Here is a 20,413-nt window from a genome sequence, read left to right as displayed (position 1 = left end):
GAGGCAACATACCATCCTGGAGTCTCGGTTGCGGCCGCAAAAACGCCTATCTATTCCCCTCATAATTGAATCCCCTATCCCTATCGCTCTCCCACTCTTTTTCCTGCCACGGTGCCATGAACTTGGCTGCTGCTGCCCTCCCCTGATGAGTCATCCCCCTCAACAGTACTCAAAGCAGTGTATAACGTGCACTCCCTCTATCTGTATACAACGTGCACTCTCTCTATCCCACTGTATATAACGTGCACTCTCCCTATCCCACTGTATATACCGTGCACTCCCTCTATCTCACTGTGTATAACCTGCACTCTCTCTTTCCCACTGTATATAACGTGCACTCTCTCTATCCCACTGTATATACCGTGCACTCCCTCTATCTCACTGTATATTACGTGCACTCTCTCAACCTCACTGTATATAACATGTACTCTCTCTATCTCACTGTATGTAATGTGCATTCTCTCTATCTCACTGTATATAATGTGCACTTTCTCTATCTCACTGTACGTAATGTGCACACTCTATCTCACTGTATCGAACCTACACACTCTCTAAGTCACTGTATATAACGTGCACTGTCTCTATCTCACTGTATATAACGTGCACTCTCTCTATCTCACTGTATGCAATGTGCATTCTATCACACTGCATATAATGTGCACTCTCTCTATCTCAATGCATATAACATGCACTCTCCCTATCTCACTGTATATAACGTGCGCTCTCTCTATTTCATTGTATATAACGTGCACTCTCTCTATCTCACTGTATATAACATGCAATCACTCTATCTCACTGTATGTAACGTGCACTCTCTATCTCACTGTATATAACGTGCACTCTCTCTATCTCACTGTATATAACGTGCACACTCTATCTCACTGTATATAAAGTGCACTCTATCTCACTGTATATAACCTGCACGCTCTCTATCTCTCTGTATGTAACCTGCACTCTCTATCTCACTGTATATAACGTGCTCTTTGTCTATCAGTATATAACGTGCATTCTCCATCTCACTGTTGATAACATGCATTCTCTCTATCTCACTGAATATAGTGTGCACTCTCTCTATCTCACTGTATATAACCTGCACTCTCTCTATCTGTATATATCGTGCATTCTCTATTTCACTGTATATAACGTGCACTCTCTCTATCTCACTGTATATAACCTGCACTCTCTCTATCTGTATATATCGTGCATTCTCTATTTCACTGTATATAACGTGCACTCTCTCTATCTCACTGTATATAACGTGCATTCTCTCTATCTGTATATATCGTGCATTCTCTATATCTCAATGTATATACCGTGTACTCTCTCACTATATATAACCTGTACTCTCTCTATCTCACTGTATATAACCTGCACTTTTTGTATCTCACTGTATGTAACGTGCACTCTGTCTATCTCACGGTATATCACGTGCATTCGCTCTATCTCACTGTATATAACGCGCACTCTCTCTATCTCATGGTATAAAGCGTGCACTCTCTCACTGTATATAACCTGCACTCTCTCTATCTCACTGTATATAACGTGCACACTCTATCTCACTGTATATAAAGTGCACTCTATCTCACTGTATATAACCTGCACGCTCTCTATCTCTCTGTATGTAACCTGCACTCTCTATCTCACTGTATATAACGTGCTCTTTGTCTATCAGTATATAACGTGCACTCTCCATCTCACTGTTGATAACATGCATTCTCTCTATCTCACTGAATATAATGTGCACTCTCTCTATCTCACTGTATATAACCTGCACTCTCTCTATCTGTATATATCGTGCATTCTCTACCTCACTGTATATAACGTGCTCTTTGTCTATCAGTATATAACGTGCACTCTCCATCTCACTGTTGATAACATGCATTCTCTCTATCTCACTGTATATAACCTGCACCCTCTCTATCTGTATATATCGTGCATTCTCTATCTCACTGTATATAACGTGCACTCTCTCTATCTCACAGTATATAACGTGCACCCGCTATATCTCAATGTATATACCGTGTACTCTCTCACTGTATATAACCTGTACTCCCTCTATCTCACTGTATATAACCTGCACTTTTTGTATCTCACTGTATGTAACGTGCACTCTGTCTATCTCACGGTATATCACGTGCATTCGCTCTATCTCACTGTATATAACGCGCACTCTCTCTATCTCATGGTATAAAACGTGCACTCTCTCACTGTATATAACCTTCACTCCCTCGATCTCACTGTATAGAACGTGCACACTCTCTCTCTCACTGTAAAAAACATGCACTCTCTCTATCTCACTGTATATAATGTGCACTCTATCTCACTGTACGTAATGTACACACTCTATCTCACTGTATCTAACCTACACACTCTCTAAGTCACTGTATATAACGTGCACTGTCTCTATCTCACTGTATATAACGTGCACTCTCTCACGGTATATCAACTGCACTCTCTCTATCTCACTGTATATAACGTGCACTCTCTCTATCTCACTGTATATAATGTGCACTCTCTCTATCTCACTGTATATAACCTGCACGCTCTCTATCTCACTGTATATAACGTGCACTTTGTTTCTCTCACTCTATATAATGTGCACTCTCTATCTGTATATAACATGCACTCTTTATCCCACTGTTGATAACGTGCACTCTCTCTGTCTCACTGTATATCACCTGCACTCTCTCTATCTCATTGTATATAATGTGCACTCTCTCTTTCTCACTGTATCTAACCTGCACTCTCTCTATCTCACTGTATATAACGTACACTCTCTCTATCTGTATATATCGTGCATTCTCTATCACACTGTATATAACGTGCACTCTATCTATCTCACTGAAAATAACGTGCACTCTCTCTATGTTGCTGTATATAACCTGTACTCTCTCTCTCTCACTGTATATAACGTGCACTCTCCCAATCTCACTGTATACAAGGTGCACTCTCTCTATCTCACCGTATATAACATGCAATCTCTCTATCTCACTGCATAGAATGTGCACTCTATCTATCTCACTGTATGTAATGTGTACTCTCTATCTCACTGTGTATAAAGTGCACTCTCTCTATGTCACTGTATGCAACGCGCACTCTCTCGATCTCACTGTATATAATGTGCACTCTCTCACTGTATATGACCTGCACTCTCTCTATCTCACTGTATATAACGTGCACTCTCTCTATGTGTATATATTGTGCTCTCTCTATCTCACTGTATACATCGTGCACTATATCTATCTCACTGTATATAACGCGCACTCTCTCTATCTTGCTGTATATAAACTGCAGTCTCTCTATCTCACTGTATATAACGTGCACTCTCCCTATCTCACTGTATATAAGGTGCATTCTCTCTAACTCACTGTGAAAAATATGCACTCTCTCTATCTCACTGCATAGAATGTGCACTCTCTCTATCTCACTGTATGTAATGTGCACTCTCTATCTAATGTATATAAAGTGCACTCTCTCTAGGTCACTGTATATAACGTGCACTCTCTATCCCACTGTTGATAACGTGCACTCTCTCTGTCTCACTGTATATCACCTGCACTCTCTCTATCTCATTGTATATAATGTGCACTCTCTCTTTCTCACTGTATCTAACCTGCACTCTCTCTATCTCACTGTATATAACGTGCACTCTATCTATCTCACTGAAAATAACGTGCACTCTCTCTATCTTGCTGTATATAACCTGTACTCTCTCTAACTCACTGTATATAACGTGCACTCTCCCAATCTCACTGTATATAAGGTGCACTCTCTCTATCTCACTGTATATAACATGCACTCTCTCTATCTCACTGCATAGAATGTGCACTCTATCTATCTCACTGTATGTAATGTGTACTCTCTATCTCACTGTGTATAAAGTGCACTCTCTCTATGTCACTGTATGTAACGCGCACTCACTCTATCTCACTGTATATAATGTGCTCTATCTCACTGTATATAACCTGCACTTTTTGTATCTCACTGTATATAACGCGCACTCTCTCTATCTCATGGTATAAAACGTGCACTCTCTCTATCTCACTGTATATAATGTGCACTCTCTCTATCTCACTGTATATAACCTGCACTCTCTCTATCTCACTGTATATAACGTGCACTTTGTCTCTCTCACTGTATATAACGTGCACTCTCTATCTGTATATAACGTGCACTCTCTCTGTCTCACTGTATATCACCTGCACTCTCTCTATCTCACTGTATATAACGTGCACTTTGTCTCTCTCACTGTATATAACGTGCACTCTCTATCTGTATATAACGTGCACTCTCTATCCCACTGTATATAACGTGCACTCTCTCTGTCTCACTGTATATCACCTGCACTCTCTCTATCTCATTGTATATAATGTGCACTCTCTCTTTCTCACTGTATCTAACCTGCACTCTCTCTATCACACTGTATATAACGTGCACTCTATCTATCTCACTGAAAATAACGTGCACTCTCTCTATCTTGCTGTATATAACCTGTACTCTCTCTATCTCACTGTATATAACGTGCACTCTATCTTGCTGTATATAACCTGTACTCTCTCTATCTCACTGTATATAACCTGCACTCTCCCAATCTCACTGTATATAAGGTGCACTCTCTCTATCTCACCGTATATAACATGCACTCTCTCTATCTCACTGCATAGAATGTGCATTCTATCTATCTCACTGTATGTAATGTGTACTCTCTATCTCACTGTGTATAAAGTGCACTCTCTCTATGTCACTGTATGTAACGCGCACTCTCTCTATCTCACTGTATATAATGTGCACTCTCTCACTGTATATGACCTGCACTCTCTCTATCTCACTGTATATAACGTGCACGCTCTCTATCTCACTGAATATAACGTGCACTCTCCCTATCTCACTGTATACAACGTGCACTATATCTATCTCACTGTATATAACGCGCACTCTCTCTATCTTGCTGTATATAAACTGCAGTCTCTCTATCTCACTGTATATAACGTGCACTTTGTCTATCTGTCTATAACGTGCACTCTCCATCTCACTGTTGATAACATGCACTCTCTCTATCTCACTGAATATAACGTACACTCTCTCTATCTCACTGTATTTAACCTGCACTCTCTCTATCTGTATATATAGTGCATTCTCTATCTCGCTGTTGATAACGTGCACTCTCTCTATCTCACTGAATATAACGTGTACTCTCTCTATCTCACTGTATTTAACCTGCACTCTATCTGTTCTATAGTGCATTCTCTATCTCACTGTATATAACGTGCACTCTATCTGTCTCACTGTCTATAACGTGCACTCTCTCTATTTCACAGTATATAACTTGCACCCGCTCTATCTCAATGTATATAACGTGCACTCTCTCAGTGTACATCACGTGCATTCTCTCTATCTCACTGTATATAACGTGCACTCTCTCTATCTCACTGTAAAAACGTGCACTCTATCATGGTATATCAACTGCACTCTCTCTATCTCACTGTATATAACGTGCACTCTCTCTATCTCACTGTATATAATGTGCACTCTCTCTATCTCACTGTATATAACCTGCACACTCTCTTTCTCACTGTATCTAACCTGCACTGTCTCTATCTCACTGTATATAACCTGCACTCTCCGTATCTCACTGTATATAAGGTGCACTATCTCTATCTCACTGTATATAACATGGACTCTCTATCTCACTGTATATAACCTGCACTTTTTCTGTCTCACTGTATATAACGTGCACTCTCTCTATCTCACTGTTTATAACGTGCACTCTCTCTATCTCACTGTATTTAACGTGCGCTCTCTATCTTGTTGTGTATCACGTGCACGCTCTCTATCTCACTGTATATAATGTGCACTCTCTCCGTCTCACTGTATATAATTTGCACTTTCTCTATCTCACTGTATATAATGTGCACTCTCTCTATCTCGCTGTATATAATGTGCACACTCTCCAGCTCACTTTATATAACCTGCACTCTCTCCATCTTTCTGTATATAGCGTGCACTCGCTCTATCTCACTGTATTTAACGTGCGCTCTCTATCTTGTTGTGTATCACGTGCACGCTCTATCTCACTGTATATAATGTGCACTCTCTCCGTCTCACTGTATATAATTTGCACTCTCTCTATCTCACTGTGGGTATAATGTGTTCTCTCGCTATCTCTCTGTATGTAACGTGCACTCTCTCTATCTCACTGTATATAAGGTGCACTCTCTACTTCACTGTATATATAACATGCACTCTCTCTATCTCACTGCATATAACGTGCACTGTCTCTATCTCACTGCATATAATGTGCACTCTCTATCTCACTATATGTAGCGTGCAGTCTCTCTATCTCACTGTATATAACCTGCACTCTCTCGATCTCACTGTATATAACGTGCACTCTCTCGATCTCACTGTATATAACGAGCATTCTCTCTGTCTCCCTGTGTACAGCTGAGACTGTGAACATCAGCATGTTTGGGGATTTGGCGCGGTATGCTGAGCATTGTTTGGGAGGAGGTGCTCTCCACGTGAGGAAGGTTCCCGGGATTGTCCTCTCGGAGTGGTTAAGCATGGGGCTGTCCTATATTGGTGGTGTGTGCCTAATGCTGGGAGCCTCTGGAGCTGTAATCATTACCAGGGTTACTGAGGGGTTTGCTCCGTGTTGGGATGGTACCTGGTTTCACAACTTACTTGACAGGTTTTTGCAAGTTGCTGCCTCTGCCAGAATCGGGCGTGTGTCGGTAAGTGAGCTAATGTTGGAGAACCGGTTCCGAGTCTGGGTTGGGATAGTCAGCTGTAAGATGAGACGGCAGAGAGACTCCTTGTTTATCACAGGTACAGACTGAAAGGCTGTGAGCTGTCAGTGAACACCCTCCCCGGCACTGGCACTTCACCGGGACCTTGCTGAGCCGGCATGGACGTGGTGCAGAGACTGCTCTCTCAGTGGACGAGGTGCGAGATCAGGGTCCAGCTTCCCGATGGTCAGCAGGTGGTCACAGTCAGGGTGAGGCAGAATGACACCATCAAACGCATCCGTCTGTACCTAGTGAGACAGGGAGTCACCTCCTGGAAGATGAATTTCACTTACAAAGGTCGCCACCTGGGAGAGAATGAGACGCTGGAAGGGAATAACATCTCAACCGGGGCGGTGCTGGTGTTGGTGAAGATCGGTGAGTGTGCCTCCTCAGGCCGCTTCAGTCTTTTTCACCCAGCTTTGCACCGACTGACATGGTGCAGCCTCGGTTCCCGAGTGTCTGGGGCCAGCTCTCTGCACACCAGCCCGAAAGCCGCGCCACCCCGTCATTCTTTCTCTGTTTATTGACATTTCCACCTCTGGCTGATTGTCACCTTTGCCTACAGTTCCAGTGTCCGACACATTTTGAGTTATCCAGGGCACGTGACTGCTCCGGCTCACCGTCTGTCGCACCTCAGAAAGGGCCCTGGTCACCTCATATCATGGGTACAGGTCCCACATCACCATCGAAACATAGCAAATAGGTGCAGGGGTAGGCCATTCGGCCCTTCGAGCCTGCACCGCCATTCAATGAGTTCATGGCTGAACATGCAACTTCAGTACCCCATTCCTGCTTTCTCGCCATACCCCTTGATCCCCCTAGTAGTGAGGACTACATCTAACTCCTTTTTGAATATATTTAGTGAATTGGCCTCAACAACTTTCTGTGGTAGAGAATTCCACAGGTTCACCACTCTCTGGTGAAGAAGTTGCTCCTCATCTCAGTCCTAAATGGCTTACCCCTTATCCTTAGACTGTGACCCCTGGTTCTGGACTTCCCCAACATTAATAAGAACATAAGAACATTAGAATTAGGAACAGCAGTAGGCCATCTCGCCCCTCAAGCCTGCTCCGCCACCCAACAAGATCATGGCTGATCTGGCCGTGGACTCAGCTCCACTTACCCGCCCGCTCCCCGTAACCCTTATTGGTTAAAAATCTATCTATCTGTGATTTGAATATATTCAATGAGCTAGCCTCAACTGCTTCCTTGGGCAGAGAATTCCACAGATTCACAATCCTCTGGGAGAAGAAATTCCTTCTCAACTCGGTTTTAAATTGGCTCCCCCGTATTTTGAGGCTGTGCCCCCTAGTTCTAGTCTCCCCTACCAGTGGAAACAACCTCTCTGCCTCTATTCTGTCTATCCCCTTCATTATTTTAAATGTTTCTGTAAGATCACCCCTCATCCTTCTGAACTCCAACGGGTAAAGACCCAGTCTACTCAATCTATCATCATAAGGTAACCCCCTCATCTCCGGAATCAGCCTAGTGAATTGTCTCTGTACCCCCTCCAAAGCTAGTATATCCTTCCTTAAGTAAGGTGACCAAAACTGCACGCAGTACTCCAGGTGCAGCCTCACCAATGCCCTGAACAGATGCAGCAGGACCTCCCTGCTTTTGTACTCCATCCCTCTCGCAATGAAGGCCAACATCCCATTTGCCTTCCTGATTACCTGCTGTACCTGCAAACTAACTTTTTGGGATTCATGCACAAGGACCCCCAGGTCCCTCTGCACCGCAGCATTTTGTAATTTCTTCCCATTCAAATAATATTCCCTTTTACTGTTTTTTTTCCCCAAGGTGGATGACCTCACATTTTCCAACATTGTATTCCATCTGCCAAACCTTAGCCCATTCGCTTAACCTATCTAAATCTCTTTGAAGCCTCTCTATGTCCTCTACACAACCCGCTTTCCCACTAATCTTTGTGTCATCTGCAAATTTTGTTACACTACACTCTGTCCCCTCTTCCAGGTCATCTATGTATATTGTAAACAGTTGTGGTCCCAGCACCGATCCCTGTGGCACACCACTAACCACCGATTTCCAACCCGAAAAGGACCCATTTATCCCGACTCTCTGCTTTCTGTTAGCCAGCCAATTCTCGATCCATGCTAATACATTTCCTCTGACTCCGCGTACCTTTATCTTCTGCAGTAACCTTTTGTGTGGCACGTTATCGAATGCTTTTTGGAAATCTAAATACACCACATCCATCGGTACACCTCTATCCACCATGCTCGTTATATCCTCAAAGAATTCCAGTAAATTAGTTACACATGATTTCCCTTTCATGAATCCATGTTGCATCTGCTTGATTGCACTATTCCTATCTAGATGTCCTGCTATTTCTTCCTTAATGATAGCTTCAAGCATTTTCCCCACTACAGATGTTAAACTAACCGGCCTATAGTTACCTGCCTTTTGTCTGCCCCCTTTTTTAAACAGAGGCGTTACATTAGCTGTTTTCCAATCTGCTGGTATCTCTCCAGAGTCCAGAGAATTTTGGTGGATTGTAACGAATGCATCTGCTATAACTTCCGCCATCTCTTTTAATACCCTGGGATGCATTTCATCAGGACCAGGGGACTTGTCCACCTTGAGTCCCATTAGCCTGTCCAGCACTACCCCCCTAGTGATAGTGATTGTCTCAAGGTCCTCCCTTCCCACATTCCCGTGACCAGCAATTTTTGGCATGGTTTTTGTGTCTTCCACTGTGAAGACCGAAGCAAAATAATTATTTAAGGTCTCAGCCATTTCCACATTTCCCATTATTAAATCCCTTTCTCATCTTCTAAGGGACCAACATTTACTTTAGTCACTCTTTTCCGTTTTATATATCGGTAAAAGCTTTTACTATCTGTTTTTATGTTTTGCGCAAGTTTACATTCGTAATCTATCTTCCCCTTCTTTATTGCTTTCTTAGTAATTCTTTGCTGTCATTTAAAATTTTCCCAATCTTCTAGTTTCCCACTAGCCTTGGCCACCTTATACGCATTGGCTTTTAATTTGATACTCTCCATTATTTCCTTGGTTATCCACGGCTGGTTATCCCTTTTCTTTCCGCCCTTTTTCACTGGAATACATTTTTGTTGAGCACTATGAAAGAGCTCCTTAAAAGTCCTCCACTGTTCCTCAATTGTGCCACCGTTTAGTCTGTGTTCCCAGTCTATTTTAGCCAACTCTGCCCTCATCCCACTGTAGTCCCCTTTGTTTAAGCATAGTACGCTCGTTTGAGACACTACTTCCTCACCCTCAATCTGTATTACAAGTTCAACCATACTGTGATCACTCATTCCGAGAGGATCTTTTACTAGGAGATCGTTTATTATTCCTGTCTCATTGCACAGGACCAGATCTAAGATAGCTTGCTTCCTTGTAGGTTCTGTAACATACTGTTCTAAGAAACAATCCTGTATGTATTCTATGAATTCCTCCTCCAGGCTACCCTGTGCGATTTGATTTGACCAATCGATATGTAGGTTAAAATCCCCCATGATTACTGCCATTCCTTTTTCACATGCCTCCATTATTCCCTTGATTATTGCCCGCCGCACCGTGAAGTTATTATTTGGGGGCCTATAAACTACGCCCACCTGTGACTTTTTCCCCTTACTATCTCTAATCTCCACCCACAATGATTCAACATTTTGTTCATTAGAGCCAATATCATCTCTCACAACTGCCCTGATATCATCCTTTATTAACAGAGCTATCCCACCTCCTTTCCCTTCTTGTCTATCTTTTCGAATTGTCAGATACCCCTGAATGTTGAATTCCCAGTCTTGGCCACCCTGCAACCATGTTTCTGTAATGGCCACCAAATCATACCCATTTGTAATGATTTCTGCCGTCAACTCATTTACTTTATTTCAAATGCTGCATGCGTTTAGGTAGAGTGTTTTAATACTAGTTTTTAAACCATGATTTTCAGTTTTGACCCCTCCTGCAGCCCCTTTATATTCATACATATTGTCCCTTCCTATCACCTTGTGGTTTACACTTACCCCTGTGCTACTCTACTCTGTTGCCTCCTGCCTTTTGCATTCTTTCTTGGGGTTCTGTTCATCTGAGCTCTCACCCACTCTAACTCGCTCAGAGCCCTCTCCTGGGCTCCCATCCCCCTGCCAACCTAGTTTAAAGCCCTCCCAACCGTACTATCAAAACCACCCGCGAGAACATTGGTCCCGTCTCTGTTGAGGTGTAACCTGTCCGACTTGTACAGGTCCCACCTTCCCCAGAAGCGGTCCCAATTGTTCAGGAAACTAAAGCCCTCCCTCTTACACCAACGGGAGAGTGGAGAGCACCAGTTCAAACTGTCGCAGGACGGGAGAGTGGAGAGCACCAGTTCAAACTGTCGCAGGAGAGAGACCGTGGGTACTGGTCCCACATCACCATGGGTACTGGTCCCTGATCACCATCGGAACTGTACCCAGATCACCATGATTACTGGTCACCTCACATCACCATGGGTACTGGTCCCAGATCACTATCAGACTGACGTGTACTGGTCCCAGATCACTATCAGACTGACGGGTACTGGTCCCAGATCACTATCAGACTGACGGGTACTGGTCCCAGATCACTATCAGACTGACGGGTACTGGTCCCAGATCACTATCAGACTGACGTGTACTGGTCCCAGATCACTATCAGACTGACGTGTACTGGTCCCAGATCACTATCAGACTGACGTGTACTGGTCCCAGATCACTATCAGACTGACGTGTACTGGTCCCAGATCACTATCAGACTGACGTGTACTGGTCCCAGATCACTATCAGACTGACGTGTACTGGTCCCAGATTACTGTCGGACTGACTGGCAATCTCCCGCAATGGTTTCTCTTCTCACCTCCACACCTCTGGAATCCACAATTTCAATGGTCCACCATCGATGGCCGTGCCTTCAGCGGCCTAGGCCCCAACCTGGGGAACTTCCTGCCTAACCCTGTCTGCCTCTGTACCCCTCTCTCCTTCTTTAAGATGCTCCTCAACCAAGTTATAGGTCACCTGTCCTAATATGTCCTGATGTGGCTCAGTCACATTTTGTTTGATAACGCTGCTGTGAAGCACCTTGGGATGTTGTAGTATGTTGAAGACGCTATATAAATGCAAGTTGTTTTTGAACTTGTACTGATACCAGATCAATCCAGGACTAACTAGCAATGGCTGCTAATATTCACTGTCTTGAGTCATTATGGAGTTGGTCACCTGGGCAGGTAATGGGTGGAATCGGACCACAGCCAGAATTACCCCCTTCAAAAGTGCAGGGGAGGGTAATAGCAAAATCAAATTGTGAGATACACATTGTGAAGAGTTGTCTGCTGATAAATCAGAATAAGACCTGTGTGATGAAACATAACATGTGGGTCCCACCCAGTAATCCACTGTGTGCTCTCTGAGATTAAAACTCGTTTGTGAATCTGAAATGGGAACATTTAACAATTGGTAAAAGTGGTCTTCATGTTTTGTTTGGAACCATCTAGATGAAATGAAGATCTAATGAATCTCCAATGGAAGGTCCAATGAACAGTCGACAGGAAGTTTTATTTCATGGAGGTTTTTTGAGCTCTGAGCTGGAGATGCTCTTTCACAAGTTGCTCAGTCCAAACGTAAGGCAACTAGAGACGCCAGCCATGGTGTTAGAGCTGGCTGCTCACCTAGTTGCAACCTAAGGAGTTCGAGCCCGGGAGCATCCAGCAAGTTCTCCCTTCAGACAGAAGCAGCGATATATATCACTGGCAAGTGGGAGAACAAATGAACATCATCTCAACTATTATGAAGTCCACTCATGTCCTGTGGTCAACATACTAATGGAGCCAGCCTTTGGCTCAGTGGGAACATTCCCGCCTTGGAGTCAGAAGGTGGAGGGTTCAAACCACAGTCCTGGCAAGTGGGGCTCGGAATTCTGGGCTGGCATCCAGCAGCGTACTCGTGTCCGGTGAGCGTGGATTGTGGGAGCCAGGAAACATATTAACGATTTAGACTTTGGAATCTAAAACACAATTTCTAAATTTGCAGATGACACCAAATTGGGGACAATAGTCAGTACTGAGGAGTATTACATGGAGGCATTAATAAACGCAGAGTGGGCATTTCATCGGCAAATGAAGATCAACACAGATGCATTTTGTTGGGAAGAATAGGAAGGTCACTTATTACTGGGAGGGTGAGAGTCTGGGTGGGGTAGAGGAACAAAGGGACCTCGGAGTACAAATATTCAAATCACTAAAAGTTGCGACACAGGTTAAGAAACCAAGCACTAGGGTTTATTTCTAGAGGTATAGAATTGAAAAGTAGGGAACCTGTATGCTAAACCTGTATCGAACCTTGGTCAGTCACACTTAGAGCACTGCGCACAGTTCTGGTCACCATATTATAAAAAGGATATAGAGACACTGGAGAGGGTGCAGAGAAGATTTACAAGGATGAGACCAGAAATGCGAGGGTATATATCAGGAGAGGATGAACAGGCTGGGTCTCTTTTCTCTTGAAAAAAGAAGGCTGAGGGGTGACCTAATAGAGGTCTTTAAAATTATGGAAGGTTTTGTTAGAGTGGATACAGAGACAATGTTTCCACTTGTGGGGAAGAACATAACTAGAGGCCATCAATACAAGGTAGTCACCAAGAAATCCAATGGGGAATTCAGGAGAAACGTCTTTACCCAGAGAGCGGTGAGAATGTGGAACTCGCTGCCACAGGGAGTGGTTGAAGTGAATAGTATCAATGCATTAAAGGGGAGGCTGGACAAGCATATGGGAGAGAAGGGAATAGAGGGTAATGCTGATAGATTTAGATGAGGAAAGCTGGGAGGAAACTCGAGTGGAGCATAAACGTTGGCATGGACTGGTTGGGCCGAATGGCCTGTCTCTGTGCCGTATAGCCGATGTAATCCGATGTAATCCTGTGTATAGGCCATGGAAGGAGAGTTTACATGCAGCATGTCAGATTGATCAGCCCACAAATCCTTCCGCTACACACTGTTCTCCAAGGGAAGATGGCGAAGACAATAATGTACATGTGTTTGAGCAGAGCAGGAGAGGAATTTTCTTCCTCTCCCATTCTGAGGAAAATCTTGTTTCGATAGGAGTGGTGATCAGTTGAGAGTTAGATTGATGGTCTTCTACTAAGAGTCTGTGACTGCAGGGCGGGATTTGAATGAGGTGTTTCCAATTGAGGAGCCCATTACTGGAGAGTGGGATTTGAGTTTACTTAGGGGCCTGGTAATCTTGAGTTGGTTTGGAAATTTCCCAACCAGGAGTGAGGCTCCAGAGAGAGTTTAACCCGAGTGACTCAATCAGTTTCTGTAATGTTGTAGCTCTCGAATGATCTTGCTGATTTGGAAAGGGCGACCCTGGGACCAGTGGGACGACAAACTATATTACACCTTCCAGGGAGATCGAGTGAGTGAGCACATTTCTGCAATGACTGGAATTGATACAGAACTCTATATATGGAGCAAGGAGTGTCAGACACTCTACAATGAGGGAGTGTAGAGGATAGATAGCAGGGAGAGAATTGGCAGGAGACACAGAATTGAGTGAAGAATTCAAGAGGGCAGCAGCATGGAGACGAGAATAATGGGTCACCTATGGAGGGGAGGGAGTCAGGGATGGATTAAGGGGGGTGGGGGAGGGCAGATGGGGCAGTAGCCTGGGGCCCAAGCCTAGAGTGGGGCCCATACAGGGTCAGATTAAAGGTAAACAGTATTGACACAAGTGACGCAGCAAGAGTGGAGCGAAGCCGTGAAGGCTCAGCGCATGTTAGTCTCCACTTGATGTAAACAGCCTCTCGATGCCCTTTTTCTGGAGATGCATTCTACACACAAATTGGGGCCGGGGAAAGGAAAGAGCATTAGCTACGCCAGGAGTTGCTAAACTGTGTAAACTAGATCATTTTTTCCAACTTAAAACTCAAGACCATGAAGATGAAGGCCAAGGCGATGCTGTGAGTCACCTTCAACACCAAAACCACGAGTGGCCCCGGACCCGGAGTTGGCCGAGTTGGAGCTCCAAGTCCACAAAGTTGAAGAAGATGAAAACCAACTGGCGTATACTGAGCTGAAAGAGGCGCAACTGGCGAGTGACATTGGGCTGTGGGGAGACAATATCTCAGAAGACATGCAAAGCCATTGGAGTGAGGACCGCTGAAACTGTAATAAAGACTTCCAAATCTCCGGCATGATTCATGCTAAGGAAGGATGTCGCCGATACTGTTCGAAGTCCTTCTTCACACGTGTGCACTCGCTGACAGGGGAACGTGTGGAGCCAACATGGCTTGTTATCCACCTTCAGACGGTAGAGGGTATACTGCTTTACTTGCAAGGTCACAGCACGAACAAGTAGTCACTTTACTCATGGGTTTAATGACTGGAAACATGGAGATAAAAGGATTTCATCTCACGAAAACAGCCAGCAGCAGAGAGCAGCCATGGTAGTAATGTGCACTGGACAAGCAGGCACTGGTTGTGTGGATGGTCATATTGTCTTCTAGTTTGAAAATGACCGGCAGTACTGGCGCACGGTGCTCGAGCGGGCTGTCTGTGTGATAATGTTTCTCTGTGAACGAGGTCTTTCATTGCGAGACAGAGACGAAATCGTTGGCACTCCAAGTAATGGTCATTATCTGGGTATGTTGGAGATTCTCACAAACTGCAAAGCAATTCTTGCTCAACACATCAAGCGGTTCGCCAACAAAGGCAAGGGACATATTTCATACTTATCTTCCACCACTTGTGAAGAACTGATTGGTCTGATGGGTGGCAAAGTACTTGAGACGATTATCCAGGAATTGAAATCAGCGAAGTTCTATTCAATATCTGTTGATTCAACGGCAGATGGCACACTCTCAGATCAGCTGACTTTTGTCGTCTGCTATGTTCTACCGACTGGTCCTGAGGAAAGGTTCCTAAAGTTCTTGCCGATAATCGGTCATACTGGGCAAGAAATAGCAGAAATAATACTGGCCTTTCTGGATGAGAATGGGATCGACATACAAAATTGTTGCGGACAACCTTACGATAATGCTTCAAATATGAGTGGGAACTACATTGGTGTCCAAACTATCATCAAAGTGCAATGCCCAAATGTGACATTTATACCATGTACAACGCACTCACTCACCTTGTGGGGAAACACAGTGCCCAGCGCAGCTCCGTGATCCTCACATGTTTTGACATTGTACAAAAGTTGCGCACTTTTCTCTCTGCATCGATGTATCGCTGGCGACTGCTTTATGAAAAACGAAAGCCTTTAGGTGATGGTATCAAATTGCAGTGGTGAGCGCTCCTTCTCCAAACTAAAACGCATCAAGGATGAGGTCAGGAACCGAATGGGACAAGATCGACTTAACAGTCTTTCAATCATGGTCATCGAGAGCGAAGTAGTGAAAATCATTGACCAGGTTAGCCGACAAAAATCTAGGAAAAGACCAATGTAATGTTATATTTGTGGGGGTGGGGGTGGGGGGGGAGTGTGTGTGTAGGGGAGGGGGGGGTGCGGGGGGTTATACTTGTAGAATGCAAATGACAAATAATGGTCTTCCAAAAAAATTGTCATGTTCTAAATTGTTGTCATTGTGATTTAGTTTCAAAATGTAAGGATTTTTTGTATTAAAGCATTGTTGTTTACTGTTTATACAGGGTTTCATCAAAGTATTGGTTTCATTGTTTGGAAACATAATAAAATATTAAATGAGTGTCGTCACAGTATCAATGAGAACAGAACCTGAGATGTAGACCTTGGCCTGATGAATACTAAGTATAGTGCTCTGTGACTTAGCTCACTAATGCCATTTACTGCAGGATGTCAATGGGAGTAGGGGGCTCATGGCCGGGTACTGCCCAGGGCCCAAGGCATCCTTAATCCCTCCCTGGGGAGTGCAAGGGGCGAGAAGAAGGTGTTTAGAGGGGAGGGGTAATGAGGAGAAGGTGGTGGAGGTGAGTGATGGGGAGGAGAAGGTGTTAGAGGAGGGGGGAATGAGGGGGAAATGATAGAGGGCAGGGGGGAGTGAGGGGGAGGGGAGGGGGGAGTGAGGGGGAGGTAATAGTGGGGGTAGTGAAGGGGAGGTGATAGCAGGGTAGTGAGGGGGAGGTGATAGAGGGGAGGGTGGAGTGAGGGGATAGAGGGGAGGGGGAGTGAGGGGAAGGTGTTAGAGGGGAGGGTGGAGTGAGGGTATAGAGGGGAGGGGGAGTGAGGGGAGGTGATAGAGGGGATGGGTTAGTCAGGGGAGGTAATAGAAGGGAGGGGGGAGTGAGGGGGAGGTGTTAGGAGGGGAGTGAGGGGGAGGGGATAGAGGGGAGTGTGGCATGAGGGGGAGGTGATGAAGTGGGAGTGAGGGGGAGGTGTTAGAGGGGAGAGAGTGAGGGGGAGGGAATAGAGGGGATGGGGAGTGAGGGGGAGGTGATAGAGGGGAGGGGGGAATAAGGGGGAGTTGTTAGATGGGAGGGAGTGAGGGGGACACGATAGAGGGGAGGGAGGAGTGAGGTGGAGGGGATAGGGGGTAGTGAGGGGGAGATATTAGAGGGGAGGGGGTAGTGAGGGGGAGGGGATAGGGGGTAGTAAGGGGGAGGTATTAGAGGGGGAAGGGGTAGTGAGTGGAGGGGATGGGGGTAGTGAGGGGGAGATATTAGAGGGGGAGGGGGTAGTGAGGAGGAGGGATAGGGCATAGTGAGGAAGAGGTATTAGAGGAGGGAGGAGTGTGGGGGAGGGGATAGAGGGGAGATGGAGGGGATAGAGGGGAGGGGGAGGTGTTAGAGTGAGGGGGAGGTATTAGGGGGGAGTGAGGGGATGGGGGAATGACGGGAGTGGGAGGAGGTGTTAGAGTGGAGGGGGGGGGGTGATTTATTGGAGGTAACAGATCTCACTGCCTTCAGCAAACAACTGGTAAAATATAGAAAAACAATCTGTGTGTGTAACAGGCAACCTGGAATTCCCCTCAGAGTAAACTAGGATCGCTGGGACTGGGGACTGGGGGACCTGGGACTGGGAGTGGGGACTGGGAGTGGGGACTGGGACTGGAGACTGGGGACTGGGACTGGGGAGTGGGACTGGGAGTGGGGACTGGGGAATGGGACTGGGGACTGGGAGTGGGGACTGGGAATGGGGACTGGGACTGGGACTGGGAGATGGGACTGGGAGTGGGGAGTGGGGACTGGGGACTAGGATAGGGACTGGGAGAGGGGACTGGGGATGACACTGGGAGTGGGAGTGGGCGGCTCCGGGATCGCTGGGACAGTTTGGAGGAAGGATGGATTTGCAACAGCCACACTGGAGGAGACGCCAGGTTTCGGGAGTCAGCCACACTCGATGGGCAGGTGCAATCAGCTGGTGCGGGACTGCACACAGAGCTGTACCTGTCCTCTCCTGTGTGTGCTGCATGCCCACTGCAGACAATGGCCCTGTGCCAGTGAGGGTCCCAGCACACAGTGAATGAGGGTCCCAGCACACAGTGAGGAAGGGTGCCAGCATTTAGTGAGCGAGGGTCCCAGCATACAGTGAGGGAGGATCCCAGCACACAGTGAGGGTCCCAGCACACAGTGAGGGAGGGTCCCAGCACACAGTGAGCACACACTATCACTCCAGACTATCACCCCGGGGTTTTTGCCCATCCTGCAAGTGTCCTTTGCCCAATGAATATCTTGCGGCATTCACCAATGGCAAGGTAGTGACATTGACAGACAGAGGACTCTGGCTAAAGGCCCACTCTTCCTCAGTCTCCACACAGCACCCACCACAGCAGCGTGCTGAGTGAGGGTAGCAGGGGGCTGGGACCCCGTGTGTAGCGGTGCCTGTCTCTCCGTGTCCACACGGGGCCCATTATATCGCCGCCAGCCATTCCAATCTCCAGCTAGTGTCGGGTGACGAAGGAAAATTGGACACAGACACAATCCAGGGCAGAATAAATAATCATTTAATGAGCAAAGCTGCTCTAACATCTGTCCGCACATGTACAAGGGCCTGCGCTCTGGGACTGCAACAGGAGAACAATTGTTGGCAAATCCTGTGAGGTGGCCAGGCTTCCCATTGGATCGAGGACTCCCTCAGCTTACGATGAAGTGTTGTTTATTATTATTTAATAGTTGATCTGTTGCCATTGCTCACAGCAAATAGAACATTGGTCAGAAGCTCCCAGAATGGCCACAAACCTCACCCGATCTCAGAGACAAAGATCACAGGGGCAGGAGACAGGGCACAGGTCACAGGTCACAGGGCACAGGGCACAGGGACAGGGGACAGGGCACAGGGACAGTGCACAGGGCACAGGGACAGTGCACAGGTCACAGGGCACAGGGACAGGTCACAGGGCACAGGGACAGTGCACAGGGACAGGTCACAGGACACAGGGACAGGGCACAGGTCACAGGGCACAGGGTATGACTCAAACACACTCACACATCCATACACACTCACAGGGCCTGCCTGGTTCACCCACCCCCGATTTCACTGCAGAAATCCCTTTTCCTTAAACATAAGAACACAAGAAATAGGAGCTGGAGTGTGCAATTTGGCCCCTCGAGCCTGATGCACCATTTAATAAGATCATGGCTGATCTGATCATGGACTCAGTTCCACTTCCCCACCCGTTCCCCATAACCCTTTATTCCCTTATCGCTCAAAAATCTGTCCAGCTCCGCCTTAAATATATTCAATGACCCAACCTCCACAGCTCTCTGGGGGCAGAGAATTCCACAGATTTATAACCCTTAGAGAAGAAATTTCTCCTCATCTCAGTTTTAAATGGGCAGCCCCTTATTCTGAGACAATGGGCTAGAACCTCCACTTTTTTTGCATGCTTAACATCCACTTAACTCCCATTTTACCGCTGAAATGACGTATAATGCCCAGATATCGCCCATTTTGGCACAAAATGGAAACTGACAGGCATTTTTAGGAAACTTATTGCCGAGCGTTACTTTCCCCATGTGCTTAACGCCAGGACAAAAATATTACTGCCCACCCAATTTATTGGGGCGGAATCATCAGAATGGGCGAAATCAACGCCCATGATATCGCCCAGCGTGACTTTCCACACGGATTTAGCGCCGAGATTCAATATTAACGCCCGCCCACCATTTTTTGTCTTCAAGAGCGTATTTACCGAAACTAGCGGCCATGAGATCGGCCAGCGTCACTTTCATCACCTTGCACACATATCGCCCACAATATCGCTCGCCCAAAAAACCACCCACAAAGTGGAACTAACCGGAACTAATCACAGCGTTATGGACGCCATGTTCTAGATCACTTGTCGCGTCCTTTAAAAGGCTGCTGTGCCTCAAGCTCGGCGGAGTTCGGATGTACTCTGCAAGTCGTTGGAGTTGATGTAAACATCTGTAAAAACATCTTGACCACACTGTGACCGATTCGAATTGAATAGATCTTCGTCGGGACATTCCTTGTTTGTGACCAATCGGTGGAAAACAGAGAGCTACTGCAATGGGCCTGTCCTTTCTCACCCTCTCTTGGTGACCAATTACATGCAGCCGAAGGAACGCTCCACTGCATTATGTGCCAGACTGATGAGGAGGACCAGACGCTACACCCTCCGACAAGTACAGGGAGAAGCAGTCTTACCTCGACTTACCCGACACCACCTGCCTTCGGAAACTGCGCTTCCACAAA

At 46.0% G+C, this 20,413-nt stretch overlaps 1 protein-coding gene across 1 annotated transcript; it reads left to right on the top strand.

Annotated features, from left to right (window-relative positions):
* Nucleotides 1-6,901: 6,901 nt before the first annotated feature.
* On the top strand, nt 6,902-12,551 carry LOC139229243 (ubiquitin domain-containing protein TINCR-like). The gene is made up of 2 exons (XM_070860902.1): nt 6,902-7,163; nt 12,277-12,551. Exons 1-2 carry the CDS (start codon nt 6,908-6,910, stop codon nt 12,291-12,293), a joined length of 273 nt encoding a protein of 90 aa, XP_070717003.1. The 5' UTR covers nt 6,902-6,907; the 3' UTR covers nt 12,294-12,551.
* Nucleotides 12,552-20,413: the final 7,862 nt, after the last annotated feature.

Source organism: Pristiophorus japonicus, chromosome 18, assembly GCF_044704955.1.
Source record: "Pristiophorus japonicus isolate sPriJap1 chromosome 18, sPriJap1.hap1, whole genome shotgun sequence".
NCBI classification, from domain to species: Eukaryota; Metazoa; Chordata; class Chondrichthyes; family Pristiophoridae; genus Pristiophorus; species Pristiophorus japonicus.
This window is presented reverse-complemented; position numbering and strand designations above follow the sequence as displayed.

Bases quoted from the DNA above. Each gene is read 5' to 3' on its own strand.
- LOC139229243 (XM_070860902.1), top strand. From the start codon at position 6,908: ATGGACGTGGTGCAGAGACTGCTCTCTCAGTGGACGAGGTGCGAGATC.